This window comes from Aulonocara sp. 'chitande type north' Nkhata Bay, unplaced genomic scaffold (assembly GCF_057382095.1).
Source record: "Aulonocara sp. 'chitande type north' Nkhata Bay isolate Kocher_YH1m ecotype deep benthic unplaced genomic scaffold, A_spYH_male_GT1.1 unmapped_scaffold_23, whole genome shotgun sequence".
Lineage (NCBI taxonomy): Eukaryota > Metazoa > Chordata > Actinopteri > Cichliformes > Cichlidae > Aulonocara > Aulonocara sp. 'chitande type north' Nkhata Bay.
In genome coordinates, this window is record NW_028234355.1 from 155,135 (window position 1) to 177,321 (window position 22,187).

Genomic DNA, 22,187 nt, shown 5'->3' on the forward strand with positions numbered 1-22,187 from the left:
CGTTTGTTGCCAATCAAGTTGCTGCCATTAAGGATAGATCAGCTGTCTCTCAGTGGAGATATGTGAACACCTCGGCCAATCCTGCAGACTTTGCTTCCAGAGGGCTCGGTGTTGGTGCCTTTCTCAAGGCAAAGACATGGATCATGGGTCCAGATTTCATTTTGAAACCAGAAATGGAGTGGCCAGAAATGCCAGACAGTGTATGCCAGCCAATCTGTAATGACCCAGAAGTCAAAGAAGCATCAGTATATGCTCTCGTGGTTGAAGAAGCTGCAGACGCCACCTCTCAGCTCATTCATCATTACTCAAGCTGGCGTCGGGTTAAAAGAGCCGTTGCATGGGTCCTGAAATTAAAAGGTGTGCTGAAGCATCTTGCTCGAAAGAGGAAAGATTTAAAAGCAAATCTCTATGATGGAAGGTTGGAGCAGGAGAAGCAAATGACACACTTCAAGGCTAACCTTCCCATCTTGCCACTTTCTGTGAGTGACATAGCTGAGGTGGAAGTGGAGATAGTGCACTTCAGTCAAGGGCAGCGGTTTGGCAAAGAGATTGCCAAGCTGCAACAAGGAAAGACAGTGTCTAAGGATAGCCCTCTTTGTCAGTTGTCGCCAGTTGTACAGGATGGCATTCTGAGAGTGGGTGGCAGATTGAGCAGATCTAGCATGCAAGAGGAGTTAAAACACCCTGCAATCTTGGCTAAGGATCAGCATATAGCCACTCTCATTCTCAGATCTACTCACGAGGATCTTGGGCATTGTGGCAGGAATCATGTCCTATCAAAGGTACGGCAGAAGTACTGGATACTAAGATCTCATGCCGCTGTCCGGAAGATTTTGTCCCGGTGCGTCGCCTGCAGACGGCATCATGGGAAAGCAGCAAGTCAGATCATGGCAGATCTTCCTACTGAAAGGCTCACGCCCGATGAGCCACCATTCACAAGTGTCGGTGTGGACTACTTTGGTCCCTTCGAAATCAAAAGGGGTAGGTCCATGATCAAACGGTATGGCGTAGTTTTTACCTGCTTGACAGTGAGGGCTGTGCATATTGAGCTGGCAAATTCGTTGGACACGGACTCTTGTATTCATGCATTGCGGAGGTTCGTTGCTAGGAGGGGACAGGTTCAGTTGATGCGTTCTGACAATGGAACAAACTTTGTAAGTGCAGAGAGGTAGCTGCGGGAAGCAGTGCGTGCTTTGGATAATGCAAAGATTCAAGAAGCCTTGTTGGTTAAAGGCATCACATGGATATTCAACCCCCCCAGCTGCCTCGCATTTTGGAGGAGTTTGGGAGCGGCAGATACGGTCCATACGCAAAGTGCTCAGCTCCGTTGTGGAGCAGCAGATCCTTGATGAGGAAGGTCTGCACACACTGCTGTGTGAGGTAGAGGCGATTATCAATAGCCGCCCTATCTCAAGAGTCTCTACCGATCCGAACGACCTGGAGGCCTTGACGCCAAACCATTTGCTTTTGATGAAAGCCAAAACTCCGCTACCTCCTGGAGTATTCAGCAGGAGCGACTTGTACTCGAGGCGTAGATGGCGTCAAGTCCAGTACTTGGCGGATTTGTTTTGGACACGGTGGATCAAGGAGTATCTGCCAGACTTGCAAAAGCGACAAAAGTGGGCCCAGCCACAAAGAAATATCAGTCAAGGTGATATTGTCCTCATCGTGGATGATTCCGGTCCAAGAAATTCATGGCTAATGGGTCGAGTGATTCAGACGTTTGAGGATGCCAAAGGTAGGGTTCGTCAAGCCAAGGTGAAAACCAGCAAAAACATTCTCCTACGACCTGTGGCGAAGCTTTGTGTGCTGCTAGAGTGTGATATGTAGCGCCCCTTCTACATATTACTGAAGAGACAGCGGTAAAGGCTGGTCTCCTACGGTGAATCATGTGCTTGAACCTCTGACTCCATTCCCTAATCTCCCCAACATACACACATACACGCATCCGCGAAGACATGTTCCAGCTTAAGAAGAGTTCCTGCTGTGTTGAAATCTCCCAATTCTTTGAATCTTTGGGCTGAAGGAGGGACAATACTCGGTGTATCAATGCTCAATCAACAATCATTTATTTCCATACAATTCAACAGTCAGAGCATTACAACGTCCGGACGGGAGAGATGCTACCAGAGGGTCAGGCACATGTCTCAAAATGGTGACGGGTTGCTCAGCTTTTTATAGTCTCTAGTGGCCCCCAGCTAGTCGTAAAAGCCAAAACATCACATTCTTTCTCTGTTACAGCGCCTAAGTTATGACCTCGGCAGCTGTTTCTCTGCTTTCTGTAAGGTGGGGGTATGGAATGTGGTCTGTCTATCTCCCCTGTCTTAGACACAGAGTCTCCTGCTTACAATCTTCTCTTCATGATTCAACAATTAAGCATGTCAAGAAAACAGTGTAACACATTCCCAGCAGATCAAGGGGTTCTCTGTTAACTCAAAAGTATAACGAGAACTAAACTACATACAGCTCACACACTCTATATTAAAGGGTATAATGTGATCTACAGCAGTATTCTAATTCAACTATTTTGATTACATATATAAGGTAACATATAATAACAGAATAATCTAACAGCTGTAACAAGACAAAATGAAGTTTCTGTTGGAATAAGGACTTTAATGTGCCATATGAGCAGTTAAAGTACTTTGTATATTTGCCTGTTCGTTATCTGGAAGGTTTGATTTGTTGTTCTGAACAATATATAAATGTATGTATAAGAGTAATTGTTTTGTGGCTCACAAGAACAATTAGGGGCCAGGATGTTGGAGCCAAGTCCAGGCCAATATTTTACTCAGTTACATCATGCCATATTTAAGTATTTGTCATGATCTTTAAGTTTTTATTATAATCTTGATCATTTTATGTTATAATGTAATATGCTGTGCTCCATAAATTAATCCTGCTTTATTAGTCTGTTGTTGTTGTAAAGTGTTGGTAGATGTCGTAAAGGGGTGTGTATTTGGCCCGCATGCAGAGGGGTGTGGGTTAAGCACAAGGGATATTGTGTAATTGTAATTGTGTAATTTTTTTTTTTTTTGTCTTTGAACCCTTTTATAGCCGACAGGTATTGAAGACACGTTTTCTAAGAGGATGAAAGATGGCATTGTGATGGTGACAGAAGAAGACATCATCGATGTGTTGGTTGTCCTTGAGGCAGCAGTAATCCTGTCTAATCTGAGGGATGTCTCAAGTGCCATTTCCATGCTATTGGGCCTTCTTTTTGCCCTCAACATAGACTATCCAACGGAACTTAAGGACATCTTTGAAGTCATTCAGAACGTCCTAATGAACATTGGTGGAAGGCAGTGCATCTCACTAGTGCATAGTCTAAGAAACAGACTCTTGCTCACAGCATACAATTGCCTTAGTGTTCTTAAACAATTGCTCATTTGTTCATTGTTTAAGAAACTTATGTGAACAACAATATAATGGTGGACTCTGCAGATGCTTATCTCATGCAAGTCAGTAGTTTTTCCTTTGTTTTGCAATTGAGCAGACTCAAACTAATGTTTCTGAAATATTCATATTATCAAATGTTTCAGGAGCATGCACTCATTTTCAGAGATATTGGTTCTGTGGAATTTGTTGCAATTGTAAACGAAGACAAATACAAGAGTTTGATGTCTTAGTTGTTATAAACTGATCTTTACAGTCACTTATCAAAGGTTTTGTACTATTTTAATATTTCAAGTTTTATGCTAACAGATGTGACTGAGCACAATGACGTTTAAAAATTTTGCAAATGTAAAGAATAACTTTTCTAAAATAGCAAGTGTCCCGTTGATACATTACATTAATGCAGACTTTATGTTGTTGCTTCACAAGAATCACTACTGCTCCTAGAGTATTGGTCAGAATTTAATCTTCACCCAAACTGGGCTCAAGACCAAGTTCAAATTTATTGTTTCACAGCGAGCAACTTTTGAGTTTTGATGGATTGTGAGCCTGATGAGCTACGTCACTGATTTTTCTGTTTCTCAGATGACTAAGATGGCACAATAAATGGTGAATGTTGGGTGCTCATGAGTAATTGTCTTGTCATGTTCTTAAAACAAACTTTCTGCCTGAAATGATCAGAGACACTTTAATGGAATCTGTGGGTTTTTATTTTTTTTCTGTAAACAACAGAAAATTAATTTAAAGGAATGTAGATATTTAAAGCTGAGATCTAAGATAAACCTAACAGGTAGTTTTGCTGAAATGGATGTTAGAAAGCTAAAAAAAAAAAAACCAAAAAAACTTAAGATGTTCAATACACATTTTTCTTTACATCCAGTCAATCAACTCTGATAATTAAAATGAAACTGATTTACAAGTTTACTCAGCTACCTTAAGGAGCTCAGTTAATTAATAAACTTAAATCAACTTAGCTAACAGATTATGTTAGTTAAGCTAAAATAGATTCCTAAGTTAAAAGAAGTACTAAAGTATTTGAATTAACTAAAAAACCCAAGTCAACTGAACTTTGACAAGAGTTTAAACAATAGATTATTTTAATTTATCTGAAAGGGTTTTCCCAAGTAAAAATTACAATTAAAGGAGTTGAACTGACTAACAAATCTCAGTCAACTAAACTAAGACGAAAGTTTAGACAACGTGATTTTTCATTAAGATAACAATTGGTTGTGTTACAAGAACAAACTCTATAATTATTTCTTGACTTAAAATTTTAAGGCAGCCCTTGATATTTTTAAGTTGAAACAACAAGTTATATTTTACAGTGCACTTTTGTCAGGCAGTTAGCAAGCTGCTCTTTGGTAGATGTCCATATGATGTGCTGAATAGTCCCTGTGTGCATAAGTTCTTTGTTGCTACTGATGTTGAGCCACAGCCTCTTCTCAGTTACAGATTTTGTGGACTTGACAGCATCAAGAAGGGAATAGTTGTCTGTTACACAGACGATAGGGAAGATGTTGTGTGTACCATCACCAGTGGTGAGCTCAGAATAGAGTGCAGCCAGAAAAACAGCTGTTAGTTCCCAGTTACCCCTGTACAGGTGGTCTGGACCGGCTCTCCATCCTTCGGGTCAGAGTCCCTTAATCTCTACGGGTACCCTACCTGACAGGTGAAGTTGAGACTAGTTTAAGCCGGCGGCGAGGAGACTTGCCCAGCCTCTAACTGCCTTCGTCTATGGGCTCAAAATGTGGTCATAAATATTTTGTACTTGTAAATCAGTATTTGTATGTGTAAAAAGAATTTGTGTGTGCGTACAAAAGATTAGTGTGTGGACTTAGCCAAAACAAACGTGTGAATCTCTGCAAGTTACAAGTACGAATTTTGACCCTATTTTTCTTCCTTTCATCTGATTGGTCAATGTCATGTGAATCACAAATGTAACAATCCAATCAGAGAACAGATGGGTTTGGCTGTCGGAAGGGAGCTTTTTTGAACTGCAGGTCCTTGAAGGTCCCTCTGACTCTATGATCTCATTGGCAACCTTAATGAAACATATTTGTCAGCCACACTTATTAAAACCTCTTAAGCCCCAACGCCCCCTGATACGGGGGCAAAAGGCAGGAGATCAGGTAGGCTTGGGGCTTAAGAGGTTACCGGCAGCTCTCTAATGATCTATGGCACTTGCTGAGTAAAATTTAGTGACCTGGACAGTAGGTCCCAAGGATGTGTTATAACGATTTACTAGAATATCCTATTTATCACACTATAAACTCTAACTATTCTGTTGCTAAGTGACTACAACCGTTGTTGAGGTGGGTCTTCTTTTAGGAGGGAAGGAGGATCATCGTGCGCAGTGATAGAATCCAGTTCCCCGCTGTGTTGGCAGAAGTCCAAAGGAAAGATAAAGTGTAGCCCAGTACAAAGCTCCAGGACTTCACCTTCTTGACTCCGATCCTAACTCAGCATACGATGAGTAGGCAGTTCAAAATTCATAATCCAATCAGTCGATCCACGGTGAAGGGTTATGACTTCTCCTCTGTCGTCCCTCGCTCTAAGTCTTTTCACTGCAGATCTTCAGTCTTCTCGCATCCTACTCACTGGCTCAGGACTAGAGTAAAAAAGCCCCTCTCTGCTTCTGCCTCTCATTTTTATACACCTCTACGGACCTATCTAGACATGTCTAGACATCTACCGGTGGAAACAACATCTACGGACATGTCATGTTCCTCTTTAGGCCCACCCTTTTACAGTGGGGCAAAAAAGTATTTAGTCAGCCACCGATTGTGCAAGTTCCCCCACTTAAAATGATGACAGAGGTCAGTAATTTGCACCAGAGGTACACTTCATCTGTGAGAGACAGAATGTGAAAAGAAAATCCATGAATTCACATGGTAGGATTTGTAAAGAATTTATCCGTAAATCAGAATCAGAATCAGAAAGGGTTTATTGCCAAATGTTGAGCAGGTTTACAACATTAGGAAATTGCTGCGGTGCTTCAGTGCAAACATACTGTCATAAAAATATAAAATAAGAATAAGAATTAAAAGTGCTAAGTAGATAGATATATACATGATATATACATGAGTGCAGGTGGTGATCAGTGCTAAACATGGAATGATGCAGTGAACACAGCGTAGGGTCATGTGTTAGTGGTGGGAACAGTCATACGGTTATTGTTCATGTGTCCGACAGCAGAGGGGAAGAAACTGTTCTTATGGCGAGAGGTTCTGGTGCGAATGGACCGGAGCCTCCTGCCTGAGGGGAGCAGGTCAAACAGACTGTGTCCAGGGTGAGAAGGGTCAGCTGAGATCTGAGCTGCACGCCCCAAATCAGGGTGGCAAATAAGTATTTGGTCACCTCAAACATGGAAAATCTCTGGCTCTCACAGACCTGTAACGTCTTCTGTAAGACGCTTTTCTGTCCCCCACTCGTTACCTGTATGAATGGCACCTGTTTGAACTCATCATCTGTATAAAAGACACCTGTCCACAGCCTCAAACAGTCAGACTCCAAACTCCGCCATGGCCAAGACCAAAGAGCTCTCGAAGGACACCAGGAAAAGTATTGTAGACCTGCACCAGACTGGGAAGAGTGAATCTACAATAGGCAAGCAGCTTGGTGTGAAAAAATCAACTGTGGGAGCAATCAACAGAAAATGGAAGACATACAAGACCACTGATAATCTCCCTCGATCTGGGGCTCCACGCAAGATCTCATCCCGTGGGGTCAAAATGATCATGAGAACGGTGAGCAAAGATCCCAGAACCACACGGGGGGACCTGGTGAATGACCTGCAGAGAGCTGGGACCAAAGTAACAAAGGTCACCATCAGTAACACACTACAACGGCAGGGAATCAAATCCCGCAGTGCCAGACGTGTTCCGCTGCTGAAGCCAGTGCATGTCCAGGCCCGTCTGAAGTTTGCCAGAGAGCACATGGATGATACAGCAGAGGATTGGGAGAATGTCATGTGGTCAGATGAAACCAAAGTAGAACTTTTTGGTATAAACTCAACTCGTTGTGTTTGGAGGACGAAGAATACTGAGTTGCATCCCAAGAACACCATACCTACTGTGAAGCATGGGGGTGGAAACATCATGCTATGGGGCTGTTTTTCTGCCAAGGGGACAGGACGACTGATCCGTGTTAAGGACAGAATGAATGGGGCCATGTATCGTGAGATTTTGAGCCAAAACCTCCTTCCATCAGTGAGAACTTTGAAGATGAAACGAGGCTGGGTCTTCCAACATGACAATGATCCAAAACACACCGCCCGAGCAACAAAGGAGTGGCTCCGTAAGAAGCATTTGAAAGTCCTGGAGTGGCCTAGCCAGTCTCCAGACCTCAACCCCATAGAAAATCTGTGGCGGGAGTTGAAAGTCCGTGTTGCTCGGCGACAGCCCCAAAACATCACTGCTCTCGAGAAGATCTGCATGGAGGAATGGGCCAAAATACCAGCTACTGTGTGTGCAAACCTGGTAAAGACCTATAGTAAACGTTTGACCTCTGTTATTGCCAACAAAGGTTATGTTACAAAGTATTGGGTTGTATTTTTGTTATTGACCAAATACTTATTTTCCACCCTGATTTACGAATAAATTCTTTACAAATCCTACCATGTGGATTCATGGATTTTTTTTTCACATTCTGTCTCCCACAGTTGAAGTGTACCTCTGGTGCAAATTACTGACCTCTGTCATCATTTTAGGTGGGGGAACTTGCACAATCGGTGGCTGACTAAATACTTTTTTACCCCACTGTATCTTTAACGCACTGGCATGACTTGCAGTTTTAGTGCATTTCCTTTCTTCCACTCCACCCAACAATGCTGCAGCTCAACTTCCCTAAAAACTCTTAAGTTTCATACAAACAAAAATCACTTCTCCTTTTTCTCATGTCTTAAGGACCGTTTAATTCATGCACACCCATTATGATTTATTATTAATCTTTTATCAATGCAATGCATACATAACTCTTTTTATTTGATTCTGTGCTTTAACAGACACAACAATTCCTTATTTCCATCCCCCCCCCTCATTCCATTTGTGACGAACATGCTGGAGATTCTCACACTGTTCTGACATAGCACTGTCGATCCCACCTGCAAGGGCCAAAGTCTCTCCTGCTAGTGTACTCTGTACCACTCTCCTGATCCGTTTCGACTGACAACATATGGGCAAAAACTTTCCACCTTCTCCCATCAACATGATAAAATATCCACCTTGTGTGCCTCCATCTGAGAGGTTTTCCATCAAGAAATGACTAAACACCACTAATTTGACGGATTTGCTTTCACCCAAGAACTGAAACCTGGGATCAATAGGAATAGGCTGTAGGTTCTTTATGTACGTATCTTGTTGTACTTGTATTTCATTCTGAAGAGAATAAACCTCCATCCCGATGTAGTTAAAGGGTTAGGGTTAGGGGTTAGATGTGTCAATTATCCAATGACACATCTGCTTACCTGTATCTTTGGCTCGTTTCTCCTCCTCTTCTTTTCTCATTTTTAAAAATTGAGCACCTAATGGCTTTGAACTTTTCTTGTCCATCTTCCATTGGTTTTAATTTTGCACTCCAGTATGAAAACCCATCCCCCAACTCAGGGATCACCACAACATAACCTAATAGACCTACACCTTAGTTCACAGATTAACTTTGCCTAAGGTGTATTTCTGGGATTTCACACAACCCAGGATTCAAATTATGAATACATAATTTACAACATTATGAATGAAATGTGCTCTATTTGGAAGCAGCCGCCCCCCTCCCCTTTCGACGGCTTGTGTGTGAGACTTTAAATCATCAGACTGTAAATTATAAATTTTCAATTGTTATTGCTCCCTTTACCCCGAGTCCTAAAGCGTATATTTATTTTCTTACTGTTCTTATATTTATTGTTGTTTACTTGCACTGCTGTAACTGGAGCCTCGTCGTCTCGTCTCGTCGTACTGGACTGTATGTAGCGGAGATGACAATAAAGTTTACTTTGACTTCAGCAGCAAGTAGGCGCACTGAGGGCTCTCGCGCTCACTTTTTGCATATAGAATTTTGAAAAAACATTGGTGCAAATTATAAGTCTGTATTATAATGTCTGGTGTTTTCGTGTTTGTTGTTTTGTTTTTATTTTGCAAGTTGGTTATTAGATGCTGCTCCAGCCAGCCAGAGAATCCCCCGCCGCCCCGCCCTCTCCTCTCTGCGCCGCAAGCAGCAGGCGCACCTCGCAAACAGAGGGCGCCCTTGCTCTCAGCAAATGGGCGATAGAAAACCGATCGGTGCCTGTACCATTCCCAATATGCGCTGGCTGACGTCGGGGCAGCATGACTACGAGCAATTTTTTTTTTTTTGCCGATGTCCGTGATGCCGCCCCCCACCACGATGCCGCCCCGGGCAACTGCCCGTATCGCCCATATCAAAAACTGCTACTGTACATGACATGCAAGTACCCCGTCACCTTACAAAGATCATCTAGCCAGTAGAAGACAGCTGGATCGACTTTTGACACTGTGCCCCCCAGCTTCTGCACGGTGTATTTCACCTTGGTGTACCAGAATAATGAAGCATCTGCCAGGCCATAAACACATTTATTCAACTTCCATATAGTTCCTTTGCTCTGTGCTTCTTCAGGTGGTCGGATGTACATGTCTCAGGTTAAATCTTTACGTTGTAGAAAAGCTGCTTTAATGTCCATAGAGTTCGGTTTCCATTGATTTTGACATATGACTGCTATGACCATCTTCAGGGACTCGGAAGAACATGTTGGTGAGTCTTTGGAAAGTTCTTGAGTGTTTATTTCTTCAAAGCCTCTTGCAACCAGTCTAGCTTGGGTACAATGCCCCCTGGTGTTTCCTTGAGTGTGCACACACACCTTGTTGATAGAAATTTCTGACTTTTATCTTTCTCCACTTCAAACACATTTTTTCTTTTCCAGTTGTCAGTTGTCAGTTCAGTTTGTTTGGCTTGCGAGAAGATATCTTCCTTTACCACTAATATTTCATCTCTGTTTTTGTCTGTGCATGACTTGGCATCTTCAGACCGTGTCACTTGAAGGTTGTTTACTTGCTCCACATCAATGGAACCCATGGATCCAGCAATTTCCTCTGACCTACTGTATTCCACGTTGTACCACTTTCTGTTTTTCCCAGTGGCTTTTCCTGTTCGACTAATTATTTCCAGTCACTTTCAGTTCAAGCTGCTTAGCATGATCTCACATTTGCCAATTTCTCTATCTCTTTCCCCTCTGTTGTGTGTGTTTGTCCCACATATTGCATACTCTGCTTTTGTCCTCAAATCAGGTAGGAAGTGTCTGTGTGGTTGAGCTGGTCTGGTCTGTCTAGACTTCCACTAGATAGATCAGGCTGCACCCACCTGTGAAACAGGTGGAGGGTCACCAGGACATGCAGAACTTTTGCCTTCTTAGTAGAAAGGGCCACTGCCAGAGGCGGAGGGCAGTGAGGCATCCAACCCCCATCTCATCAATAGGGGGGCATGATCTGAAATAACAATAGATTGATAATTGCAAGTTTCAATAAGTGGAAGAGGACATTTATCAGTGACAAATGAATTTATCCAATAGAACATTTTGTGGACAGGAATATAGTCGGAGCATGCCCTGGATGAGTATCCTTATTAGAGCTTCTTTCTAGGTTAGAGAGCACACAGCTTGTACCTCCAGCTAAAATGAGATTGTGTGTTGTCATATCCAGAATTCACGAGAATTAATAGACAATTAAGGTTTCATCATCCCATTTGGGGGCGTAAATGTTGGCTTAAATCAGTTCATAAAGTTGGCCAACCACAGTAATGACCCATAGGGACCCATAGGATCAGATAAAATGGTTGATACGGGAAATGGGACGTTTTTACCAATAAGGATGGCCACCCCTCTGTCTTAGTGTTAAAGTTGGAATGGACTATTTGGCCAACCGAACCAGTCTTCAATCTATATCGGTCTGCTATACAAAGGTGAGTCCCCTGTGGAAAAGACATATCAGATTTTTTCAGTTGTGTAAGCACCTTTTTGTGCTTAACAGGGTGATTCATAGACTTAATGATCCAACTTACAAAGTTGGCTGCATAACCCGTAAGCTTCGCCTGTATATTGACAGCAGCCATAGAGTTATCTAATCAAAGAGCAACAGTATGAATGTGTGTGTGTGTGATAGCCACTAATGTCTAATCACATTTATGTGAATTAACTTATATTTAAGCTATTTTATTTTAAATGTAAGTGATATTTTCTTTTGAAAATCCTCTAAATTAACTAGTTTTAACTATAGACCTGGTAACTAGTCTGGGATATTTGTAGCTGATGCTCCATTTTTGTACCAGTAGGTGGCAGTGTGAGACCATGGTTTGGCCTGTTGTTAGTAGTCAGAAGCATGCTCAGCACTGTTTTCTCATAATGTTACATGTACTCCCTGCCGTATCATTTCTTTCCTGCTTGCAGGCTAGTATTGTACCAGAAATAGAAAATAAAAGCAGTCACACCCGATATATTGCATAGATTTAATTGTAATACTTATTACTTGTTATTCTGTTTTCTTTTTATTCTGTTTCTTCGTTACTCTGTTTCTTTCGCTGCACGTAATTTTCGTTCCACCTCATGTAAACATGTGATGCGAATGACAATAAAGAATCCATGAATTCTTTTGGACCTAATACTGATCTTTGAGGTATGTCACAAGCAAGATCCATCAATTTAGATTCCTACTCATTTATTTGTACATATTGTTGCTTATTCACTACATAGCTTTTTATCAGTCCAAAACCACTCCCCTAAACCCATACTTTCCATTTTTTTTATTAGAATTTCATGATTGACAGTATCGAATAGGGCTGCCACAAACGTTTATTTTGATAGTCGACTAGTCACCCGATTATTTTTGCGATTAGTCCACTAATCAGATCATGCAACACAGAGCTTACTGCACCAGCATGCATCTGCTCTAATATAACTATCATTAGCTTACAGCTTTAAGTGTATGTGCTAACTAAAAAATAAAGACAAGATGATAGTTTATTAAATTTTAATTAAATTTGCAGATTGTTTTGGTGAAGTTTAATAAACTCAGCCGTCTGCTCCTTGCTATCTAAAATATAACAGGGCACCGGAGTATATTCTCGAGCATCTCACACTTCTGATGATCAGTTGTCTGCTTGACGTTTATTCAGCTGTGTAAAAACCAATGACTGTATAAACTATAACTTTAATCTCAGCCAAACCGATTTACTCAGGAACAAATAAAATACTGAAAAAACCCAAACAATAACATTTTTAAGTTATCTAAGTGACTTATATATCATGTTTAACCTGAGTAGCGAAAGACGGCGGTGGGTTTGAAAACGATTTGCCGGGAGTCCGGTGTTCTCACGGGCTCTAGTGACCTAGCCCCCGGCTAGCTATCGAGCTAGTGGGTAACAGACGTCTCCGAAAATGTCGGGGCGCTTTTGAAAATATGTGGTGTCTTGATAAACTGAGCAGATATTTGAAGTTTACACAGCTACATTCTCTCCTGAAATATGTTAAACATTTATTTTGTGACCCAGAAAGAATAATAAGAGTAATATTAAAACTAACTAGCTGCTGCCATTTTTGGAAACTGAGCAGGGCCGCGCTATGAATTCTGGGACACTGCTTCTTCTTCTTCGGGGTTTAACGGCAGCTGGCATCGTTGTACATGCAGTGCTGCCATCTTCTGTTTCAGTCCGTTATTACACTCTCAAATCCTACTACTTATTCCTGCGTCTTTTGGGATCTTACAAAGCTTCAAACGACGCGTCGACTATTAAATTAGTCTTCGACGATTTTGATAGTTGACGTAATCGTGACTAGTCGACTAATCGTGGCAGCCCTAGTATCGAACAGTTTTTTTAATTTAAAAAAAAACTCCAAGTGTGTACTTCTTATTATGTAGGCCAGGGGTGTCCAAACTTTTTGCAAAGAGGGCCAAATTTTATAAAGTGAAGACGCCTGGGGGCCAATGGTTCCTTTTGACTTTTTTTTTCATAACAAAGTTACATGAAAATATAATGAAGAACAATTTTAATAGTCACAATTACCCGTTATTTTTAAAATAGAAATGTACCTAAATAAAAGACACTCAGGCAAGCATTTACAACTCTAAAGACACAATTCTGCCTTTCATTTATATCTGGAGAGTCAGACAACATTGAACAAACTGTATAGAATACCCTAAATTTCCATGAGTTTGCAATATCTTTGCCTAATGAACATTTAAACAGGCGTTATAAGTAATGAAAAGTGTTCTGTTATCAATAAAGTTTTTTTTAAAGTGAATTTCGCCCTTTGACTTTTACAAGACCTTTCAGGAAGCCAAAGTTTTTCACATACTGGAAGATTGCACAACTGGAAGTTCACTTGCTGCAAGAAATAAACACATTTGTAAATTTACACAATATGTACACAACACACTCAACTATGAATTAAGAGCATAACATCAACAGTTAAAACCAAATCTAAGATAAGATAAGATAAGATAGAACTTTATTAATCCCTCGGGTGGGTTCCTCTGGGAAATTCGACTTCCAAAAAAAAAAAAAGCACAGCAACGACCGAAGTTACAGTTACAGAATTGTTATATATATATATATATATACACACACACACACACACACACACACACACACACACACATATATAAATACAGAAACAATATAAATAAAATATACAAAGGGGATAAATAGAATAAATAGGAATAAAAAATAAAAATACAAGTGAATTGCACATTTCAAGTATTGAGTCTATTGCACTGTTGACTATTTACAAAAAGTATTGCACAAGGTATTGTACAGTGAGGTGAAGAGGCACTACAGCTTAGTTGTTCCCCCCTCCTTTGTCCTCCTGTTTCCCCTCCCTCTCCCCTCCAGAGAGGAGTTAAACAGTCTGATGGCGTGTGGGACAAAGGAGTTTTTAAGTCTGTTAGTTCTTGTCTTGGGGAGAAGCAACCTGTCACTGAACAGACTCTTCTGATTGTTTATGGCCGTGTGCAGAGGATGCCCAGCATTGTTCATAATGTCCAGCAGTTTCTTTAATGTCCTTTTCTCTGCCACTGTCACCAGAGTGTCCAGCTTCATGCCGACCACAGAGCTAGCCTTCCTGATCAGTTTCTCCAGCCTGGATGAGTCTTAAGAGTTTAACAAAATACGTTTCCTTTTGTGTATTGCATTAGCATGCTTTATGCTTTTTACTGTTGAGAAACACATGAGTAATGCAGGGATGTCACTCCTGGAGGCCTGCTCTTCATTTGATTCAACTGTGCTAAACCAGAAAGAACTAAAACATGCATAGCAGCTCTCCAGTACAGAATTTGGGCATCCCTGGACTAATGAGAGGGGTGATACTGAGATCTAGATTTTAGTAAAGCAATTAGGTGTGCTTTGAGGGCAGTGGTTGAGATGCATAAAATATCACGCAAGTGGGAGTCACTCATCCTTGATCTCAATCGGTTCTTGTTTAAGTTCATGACAGAGAATGTTTGCTCACACAAATATGTGGAACCAAATTGACCCTGTGTACGAGAAAATGCTAAATTCCTGGTTTGAGACCGGATGTGGGGTTGTACATTTCCGGTAGCTTGACTTTGCGGTCAATCGCTACTGCAAAGATATACTCCAAAATCATGTCCAAAACTCAAAAACGGAAAGATCGCGTTAAGTTACAAAGAGCAGAAGGTGGGAACACTCACCGCTGTTGTGTCATAAAAAATCTAATGATCAATTTTTTACGTTTAAAGAGTTTAGATCGATCAGTTGTTTACATCACTCAACACAAGCAGAACTGCATTACTGCATGCAGAAGACACATCGTCCACATTCAGAAGCACATCTCTGTATAGTGACTGGTCTCGTGATTTAAACAGGCAGATGTTCAGCATTCAAACTACAGGTGAAGAATAGTCAAACCAGATGTTTCCCCCATTATGTCGAGATCAGCTAGTCAAGTACACACCTACACAGTAGGGCTGCACGATTAATCATTAGAAAATCACAATCTCGATTCATATTTATGTGCGATCTCATTTCCAAATGACAACGATTTAAAAAAAAAAAGAAAAAGAAAAAAAAAAGACGACGACGATTGTACCGCATTTTGATCCGGGACGTAATCTGCATGAAAACAAGCGCTCACTCTTTCTGCTCAACAAATGACAAGGGCGGAGCCTTATACCACGTGATACAGAAGCTGCGCCGTGGGATGCTAAAATTAGCAGGGGAAAAACAACGGAGAGCACGTCAGGGATGACGAGAAAGTGACAGGAGAAAATCCGCCCCGGTCAACCACCCAAACATCAATAACGGGAACCTTATACAGCACTTCCCTATACACGCTGAACTTCCGCAGGCACAAAGAAATTACGGAGGCTATCACTTATCACCTGACCAAAGATATGGCTCCCATCAACACTGTGCAAAACGAGGGATTTAGGAAAATGATCAACACCCTAGACAAACGCTGTCCCGCAACTATTTTTCTATTGTTGCACTACCTGCTCTATACACGCAGTGTCGAGCAATGGTGGAGACGGAATTTCAAGCAGTACAACATTTTGCGGCAACAACAAAACGTGAGACATTTGTTGTTTTTATGTTTATTTATTGTTTTTATGTTCAGTCTCAACTGTTACGAAGTTGATGTGCAGTTAATAAGTGCAATAAATATTTATATTGGAAAAGAGAATCGTGATTCTCATTTTATGCAAAATCGTGCAGCCCTACTGCAGACGATCTCCTCCGTGACGTCTCTCCTGTACAGTGCAGAATCGCTGCATCGATTGCTAGCAGGGTGACTCTGAAGTGCACTACTGGATGTCCACGAAACGTTTTGCAGCGTCAAAAAATAAAATTGGCTACTTGATTTCACCTATCGCTGGTTATTTTTAGAACATAACACCCGCTGTAAACGAGGGACAGCTGAGAAATATAACATTTGAATCCCTTTTCTCTTTTGCCCTGAGGTGCAGGGAAAAATATTAACAAGTCGATGAACATCATTTACAGATATATTGGGTAAATGCCCAAGACATCTATAGAAATGTAAATCGCTGCTTGATTCATTCATTTGCTTAACTTGTTTTGGACCGTAAACCAGGCGCGAATAGGACACCGGAAACAAAGCTCCCCAAAGGCGTTTCCGCACCGGAAGTAGCATATGCTAACGTGCACACAGTCAATTAACGGAATGATGCACTATGATTTTCAAATATAAACAGAGTAGTGACACTTTCCAGGCAGCATAAGTTAACGTAATCAGTAATTTAGACAAAGTACCTCACAAACTGTAGGCGGCTCTCTAAAGGAAAACACTAAACAGGAGATTTTTTAGAAGTTTAAACATCTTGAGTAACATCTGAATAATGACCAGCGCCCGTAGTACCGTCTTTAGGGAGCTTTTTCTGGATGGACAGGTTTGTGACTCTGTGATCCGAGCTGGAGATGTTGAGTTTAAAATTCACAGGATCATCCTCTGTAACTGCAGTGCATACTTCAGGTGAGCAGGCCTGTGTTGTTTGGCTGTGGTTTGGTTCTGCATTTATCCTACTTCAAAGTTTTCATGTAACACAGTGCAGCAGGTATTGGGAGGTTTCAATGTTACACTGTACTTTTTGATCACTAGAAATGTTCTGGAGCAATTTTTAGGGGGGAAAAAAAAATCAGTCCTGTATTTTTATTTAGTTATTTATTTTGGGAGGTTTGTTGGGATACATATATAGTGTAGGTTTGTGTTTGACTCCACAATGAGCCGTTAAGAGGTAGTTTGAAAGATTACAGACGCTATAAACTGGCTTTCTGATTATATTTCATCAGCACGACAACAGCAGCAGCAGTTCTAATAAATTTGTGCACAAACTGGCCTGCACCAAAAGGACCACATCAGTGGTGATATTAGCTGTGCCTTCACCAGTTTAGCTGAAATTGTATGTCTAAATAGGCAGGTAATCAATTTAGGGCCAGACTGAGAGGTGGCCAATGATATGCCATTTCTGTTGCAGTGGGACATGTCCGCTCTTTCCAATTCTGTCTAGTCAGTAAATTTGATAATGTGAAATTCAGTTATTATATTTGCAGCTATTTAATGCCTGCTGTCCCCTGTCGCTCTAACCCTGTTACTGTATAGGAATATTTGCTACAATGCCTAGACAACTCTATATCTTTCTGTCTGTCTAAACATAGCAGCAATGCTGAATGTTTTTCTGCACATGTCTGAATAGATGACCTTAAATAGGAGATTGCCCATTTGAAATCAAGTCATTTTAGATTTTTGTTACTTTAATTTCATATCTCTTTGATCACAGCTTGCTCAAGTAAGCATGCAGCTGAAAAATTATACAAATGCTATTTAACTATGAGCTGCACGACATCAGGTACTTTTTAAGTTCCATGACAGAGAGACAATGTGAAAATGCTGATCTGAATCTGCACAGGGATCTCTTCTGCTACAAACCACTACCATCAAACAAGGTCTACAACTTCCCCACTGTGTCTCCAAAAGCAATGAGCCTCATTTTGGAATATGCCTATACCCAATCTGTTGTGGTGACGGAGGACAATGTACTGGAGCTGTTGGCGGAAGCAGACCACTTTATCGTGACTGGCATCATTCAAGCCTGCTGCGACTTCCTGGAGAGGAAGCTTTGTGTAAATAACTGCGTCAGTATCTACAATCTGGCACACTTACACAACTGTCCTGACCTCAGGGGAAAGGCCTTTCTCTACATCCTCCATCACTTTGAAGAGGTTGGTGCACTCTCCTTGGAGTTCCTTCAGCTCTCTGTGCAGCAACTATCAGATCTTATCGAGAATGATGAGCTCAATGTGAAGCAGGAGAGCACTGTGTTTGAGGCCATTCTCAGATGGATCAACTATTCCCCTGTGGAACGTGGGTGTGACATGCCCGCACTGCTCAAGCAGGTAACTGAAAATGGGATATCAATTTAATTGCTCCTCTAAGTGCATTTATTTTGTTTATTACTCAGTGAGGGGCTGTTGAATGAATGGTACAGTTTGAAAGTATAGAAAGCAACTTCCGCTGTAGCAATTTGAATTGGGAATAAAAAATAAAACATAAGCTTGATGCCTGATGCAAAAAAAAAAGAAGTTTGATTGTACACTATTGTGTTTACAGAGTTGGGTGTCCAGGCCGCCCACCTGCTCGCCCATCAGCCTTTTATGGCTGACGTGTAAAAAGCTAAAATTGCAATGGCAGAATTACTCAAACTTAAGGCTTGGTAATAGAGTTAATGTAGGGGAATCATTCTTCTTCATTCTTAATCACATTGGGGGGTGGGGGGGGGGGGGGTGGGGGGGTGTTTCTAATTCACTTGGGAGTGTGCATCAGAAGGTGCTCATCATTTAGTCCTTAATAAATTGTAAAAGTATTATTTACACTTGCGTCCAGATAAAACTGGCCGTTGATTTGTAGTTTCAGAAGTGCATTATTGATAATGTGTCTGAACTGCACTTTAGCTTTTCTGACAGAAAAGTTGACTATGCCCATAGTGTTCTGCCAGAACTTACTGACTGGACCTTAGGCATTTACAACAGGACAAACCCTCATTGTGGGACCTGTTTCTACAGCAGGAGGTTACTCAGTGCTCAGATAATGGCATTGAAACTTGACTGTGGCACCACTGCTTGTTTGGAGGTAATGCCATGACCTGCCTTTGTTGTTTGGCAGGTGATGCTGTGGCTCTTTACAGGTAATGTTAGGGTCTTTAAGGGCAATGCCACAGCTGATTGGAGGCAATGCCAGGAGCTACCATAGCTATCTGGGTGATTCCATGACATTTTGATTATAGGGATAGTGCTATACTTCACTAATGGGTGGTGGCATGGTGGCTACATCCAACTCTTATATACAGTCTAATGTTGTATTTCTTGCCTTTTTCCCTTATGATTCTTGTTTTCATCCAGGTCCGCCTACTATTAATACCCACTGAGTACTTGGTTGGCACTGTGAGCAGAAATGATGTGGTGAGTAGTAGTCCGGCATGCATGGATATGGTAACCACTGCCATGAAGATGCTAAATGAGTCCATTGTGGAGAGACCTATACCCCAAACACGCCTGCCGTCTGAAGTCTTATTGGCCGTTGGTGGTCCTTTACCAAGTGACAAGATTGAGATGTACAATGTTCGAGCTGACTACTGGGTGCCGCTGAGCTTGACACCGTATCTGGGATTCTACGGTTATGCTTACCTCAATGGATGTGTCTATTGCATCGGAGGTTTTGATTTCACAAGCTTTTCAAGTCATGTGAGAAGGTTCAGCCTCACCAGCCAAACCTGGACAGAGGTGGGGCCGATGCATGAAGAGCGGGGCTTTCTCAGTGTGGCCACACTGAATGGCTGCATATATGCTATGGGCGGGTGCCAATACCAAAAGACACTGAAAAATGCAGAACGATATGAGCCTGCCACCAACCAGTGGACTATGATTGCATCGATGCACAAGCCCAGGGCAGAAGCTGGTGCTGCAACACTACACGGCAAGGTAAGTGGAATTGAGGTAGTGGAAGATCTCTGCCATGTTGGTTTTGTGGAGAAAGTGGTGGACAAAGTTAACTGGTAATGCTAACAACCTTGGTTAACAAGCTGCGTCAATAAAATGTACAGTCAAATAATTCCATTAGAAATGCACCAAAAGATGCCAATGCCTTAATCTGTCAGTAATAATAGATTAATAATAATGGATTGGATTTATATAGCGCTTTTCAAGGCACCCAAAGCACTTTACAATTCCACTATTCATTCACTCTCACATTCACACACTGGTGGAGGCAGCTACAGTTGTAGCCACAGCTGCCCTGGGGCAGACTGACAGAAGCGAGGCTGCCATATCGCGCCATCGGCCCCTCTGGCCATCACCAGTAGGCGGTAGGGTAAAATGTCTTGCCCAAGGACACAACGATCAGGACAGAGAGCCCAGGGATCAAACCAGCGACCTTCCGGTTACAGATACGCTTCCCAACCCCCCTGAGCCAAGGTCGCCCCACAAACGGGGTGACCTTGGCTCAGGGGGGTTGGGAAGTACACTTCCCAAAGCAGTCACAAACCCAAATTTTAGCCAGGACGCTATCCATATGGATTAGGTTTTTTTTGGTCTTTTGTGTCTGGCTGTAAAAATGATTTTTAAGGCTATGTAGTTGGATTTACAACATATGGGGATTTATTATCTTTTGGAGCCAGCCAACCAACGTATTTATGCACTGGAACATGAGCCCACAGTAAAATATTACTTTTCTGTGAGCTTCTGTGCAAAAAACATTTTTTTAATAGTCTTATAAAGCTGGCCAATGGGAGTAATTTTTAAAAAGTGAATATTTTTTTTTAGATTTATGTCTTTCCAAGCTCCTTAGAATACGATGACCTGGATGACTGAGAACCTTCACAGACATTTTTAGTGTTTGTAAGTTTTTTCTGGAAGCTGAAACATTTAATTCTAGTAAGGCAAGGCAAGGCAAATTTATTTGTATAGCACAATTCAACAACAAGGTGATTCAAAGTGCTTTACAGAGACATTAGAAACAAAAACAGATAAAAGGCATGATTTAAAATTGATTAAAACAAGCAAGCAAACAAACTAACTAGTAATTTTGACTTAAACTTGATTTTAATTTCTAGGTGTACATTTTTGGTGGTGTTACTGAAGATGAACCTCTGTCATGTGCTGAGTCCTACAACCCTGACACCAACCAGTGGACACTGATCACACCCATGGAAACCGGGAGGACTGGGGGAGCCGTGGTCGCCTACAATAACGAAATCTTTGTAGTAAGAAGAGCTTAAAACATAATCTTATTACGGACAGAAATTCAAACATGGAATGTTTACTGTACCTGTATTTGGGAGTCTGTATTATTTTCCAAGTACCATGTACTGGGTTATTGGAATGTGATTTCTATAATTACCCTAGAATCAGATATTTTGGAATCTGGAGACCTATTTACTTTTTTACAACAGAACATTTTTACGTTACAGACTGTAACAAGTCCTTTGTCTGCACAGGTTGGTGGCTTTAACGGTATCACTCAGTTGCGTAGTGTCATCGCATATGACCCAAGAACAAGACGCTGGCGCAACGTTGCTCCCATGTTACACCCTCGTGAAAGCTTCGGCATTGCAGTGCTGGAGGACCAGCTGTATGTGGTTGGAGGTTTCCACAATGGCGGCTTATTCTGCAATCTGGAGTGCTATGATGAAAAGACCAACAGGTGGTACATTGTCAGCGACAAAGGGATGACCCAAGGTGCTGTCAGTTGTTGCGTTCTGAAGCGACACCCCGATCTGACTGCTTATCTTCCATAATTATTTCACATAAAGAAATAAAGAAATACATTTTTCATCAATAAAAAACTGGCTGTTTCTCTGCTTAAGATCCTGAGGTCTGACATCCCAGTGAAAAAGTCTCTTTTAGCTGAACAGAGAACTTGAACTTTCTTTTCAACATGATGGGCATTGCAGCTTCCACATTTTATGGCCACAAGGGAGGTTAACAGCTATGATATTAAGATCCCATTGGTAAAAGTCAAATCGTTTCTTCACTAATAGGTGATCCATTCAAGCCGCCATCTTCATCTCTACCACCAGCGTTTAGCCAGCTCAACCATCTTCAATGTAGTTTTCTTGCCTACTTTAATGTCCAATTAAAGTAGATGAAATCCAATTAGAGTCACAAATTAGAGTTACTAAGGCTGACTGTAATCGGATCCACAGTTTATGAAGTGAATGCATCGTGTCACATCAGTAAGACTTGAAACTAGCAATGGGACATAA

The 22,187-nt window shown here is 41.5% G+C and overlaps 1 protein-coding gene across 2 annotated transcripts; it reads left to right on the top strand.

Moving 5' to 3' along the window:
• The first annotated feature begins 15,642 nt into the window (after nucleotides 1-15,642).
• On the top strand, nucleotides 15,643-21,767 carry LOC147300598 (kelch-like protein 10). Of its 2 annotated transcripts, none has more exons than XM_086285083.1 (5): nucleotides 15,643-15,980; nucleotides 17,838-18,324; nucleotides 19,327-19,905; nucleotides 21,036-21,185; nucleotides 21,420-21,767. In XM_086285083.1, the coding sequence occupies exons 2-5, from the start codon at nucleotides 17,908-17,910 to the stop codon at nucleotides 21,717-21,719; spliced, it is 1,446 nt and encodes a 481-aa protein (XP_086141209.1). In that variant the 5' UTR covers nucleotides 15,643-15,980; nucleotides 17,838-17,907; the 3' UTR covers nucleotides 21,720-21,767. The 2 variants fall into 2 exon arrangements, with proteins under 2 accessions (XP_086141209.1, XP_086141208.1); XM_086285082.1 differs by lacking the exon at nucleotides 15,643-15,980 and adding an exon at nucleotides 16,077-16,903.
• The last annotated feature ends 420 nt before the right edge of the window (nucleotides 21,768-22,187 follow it).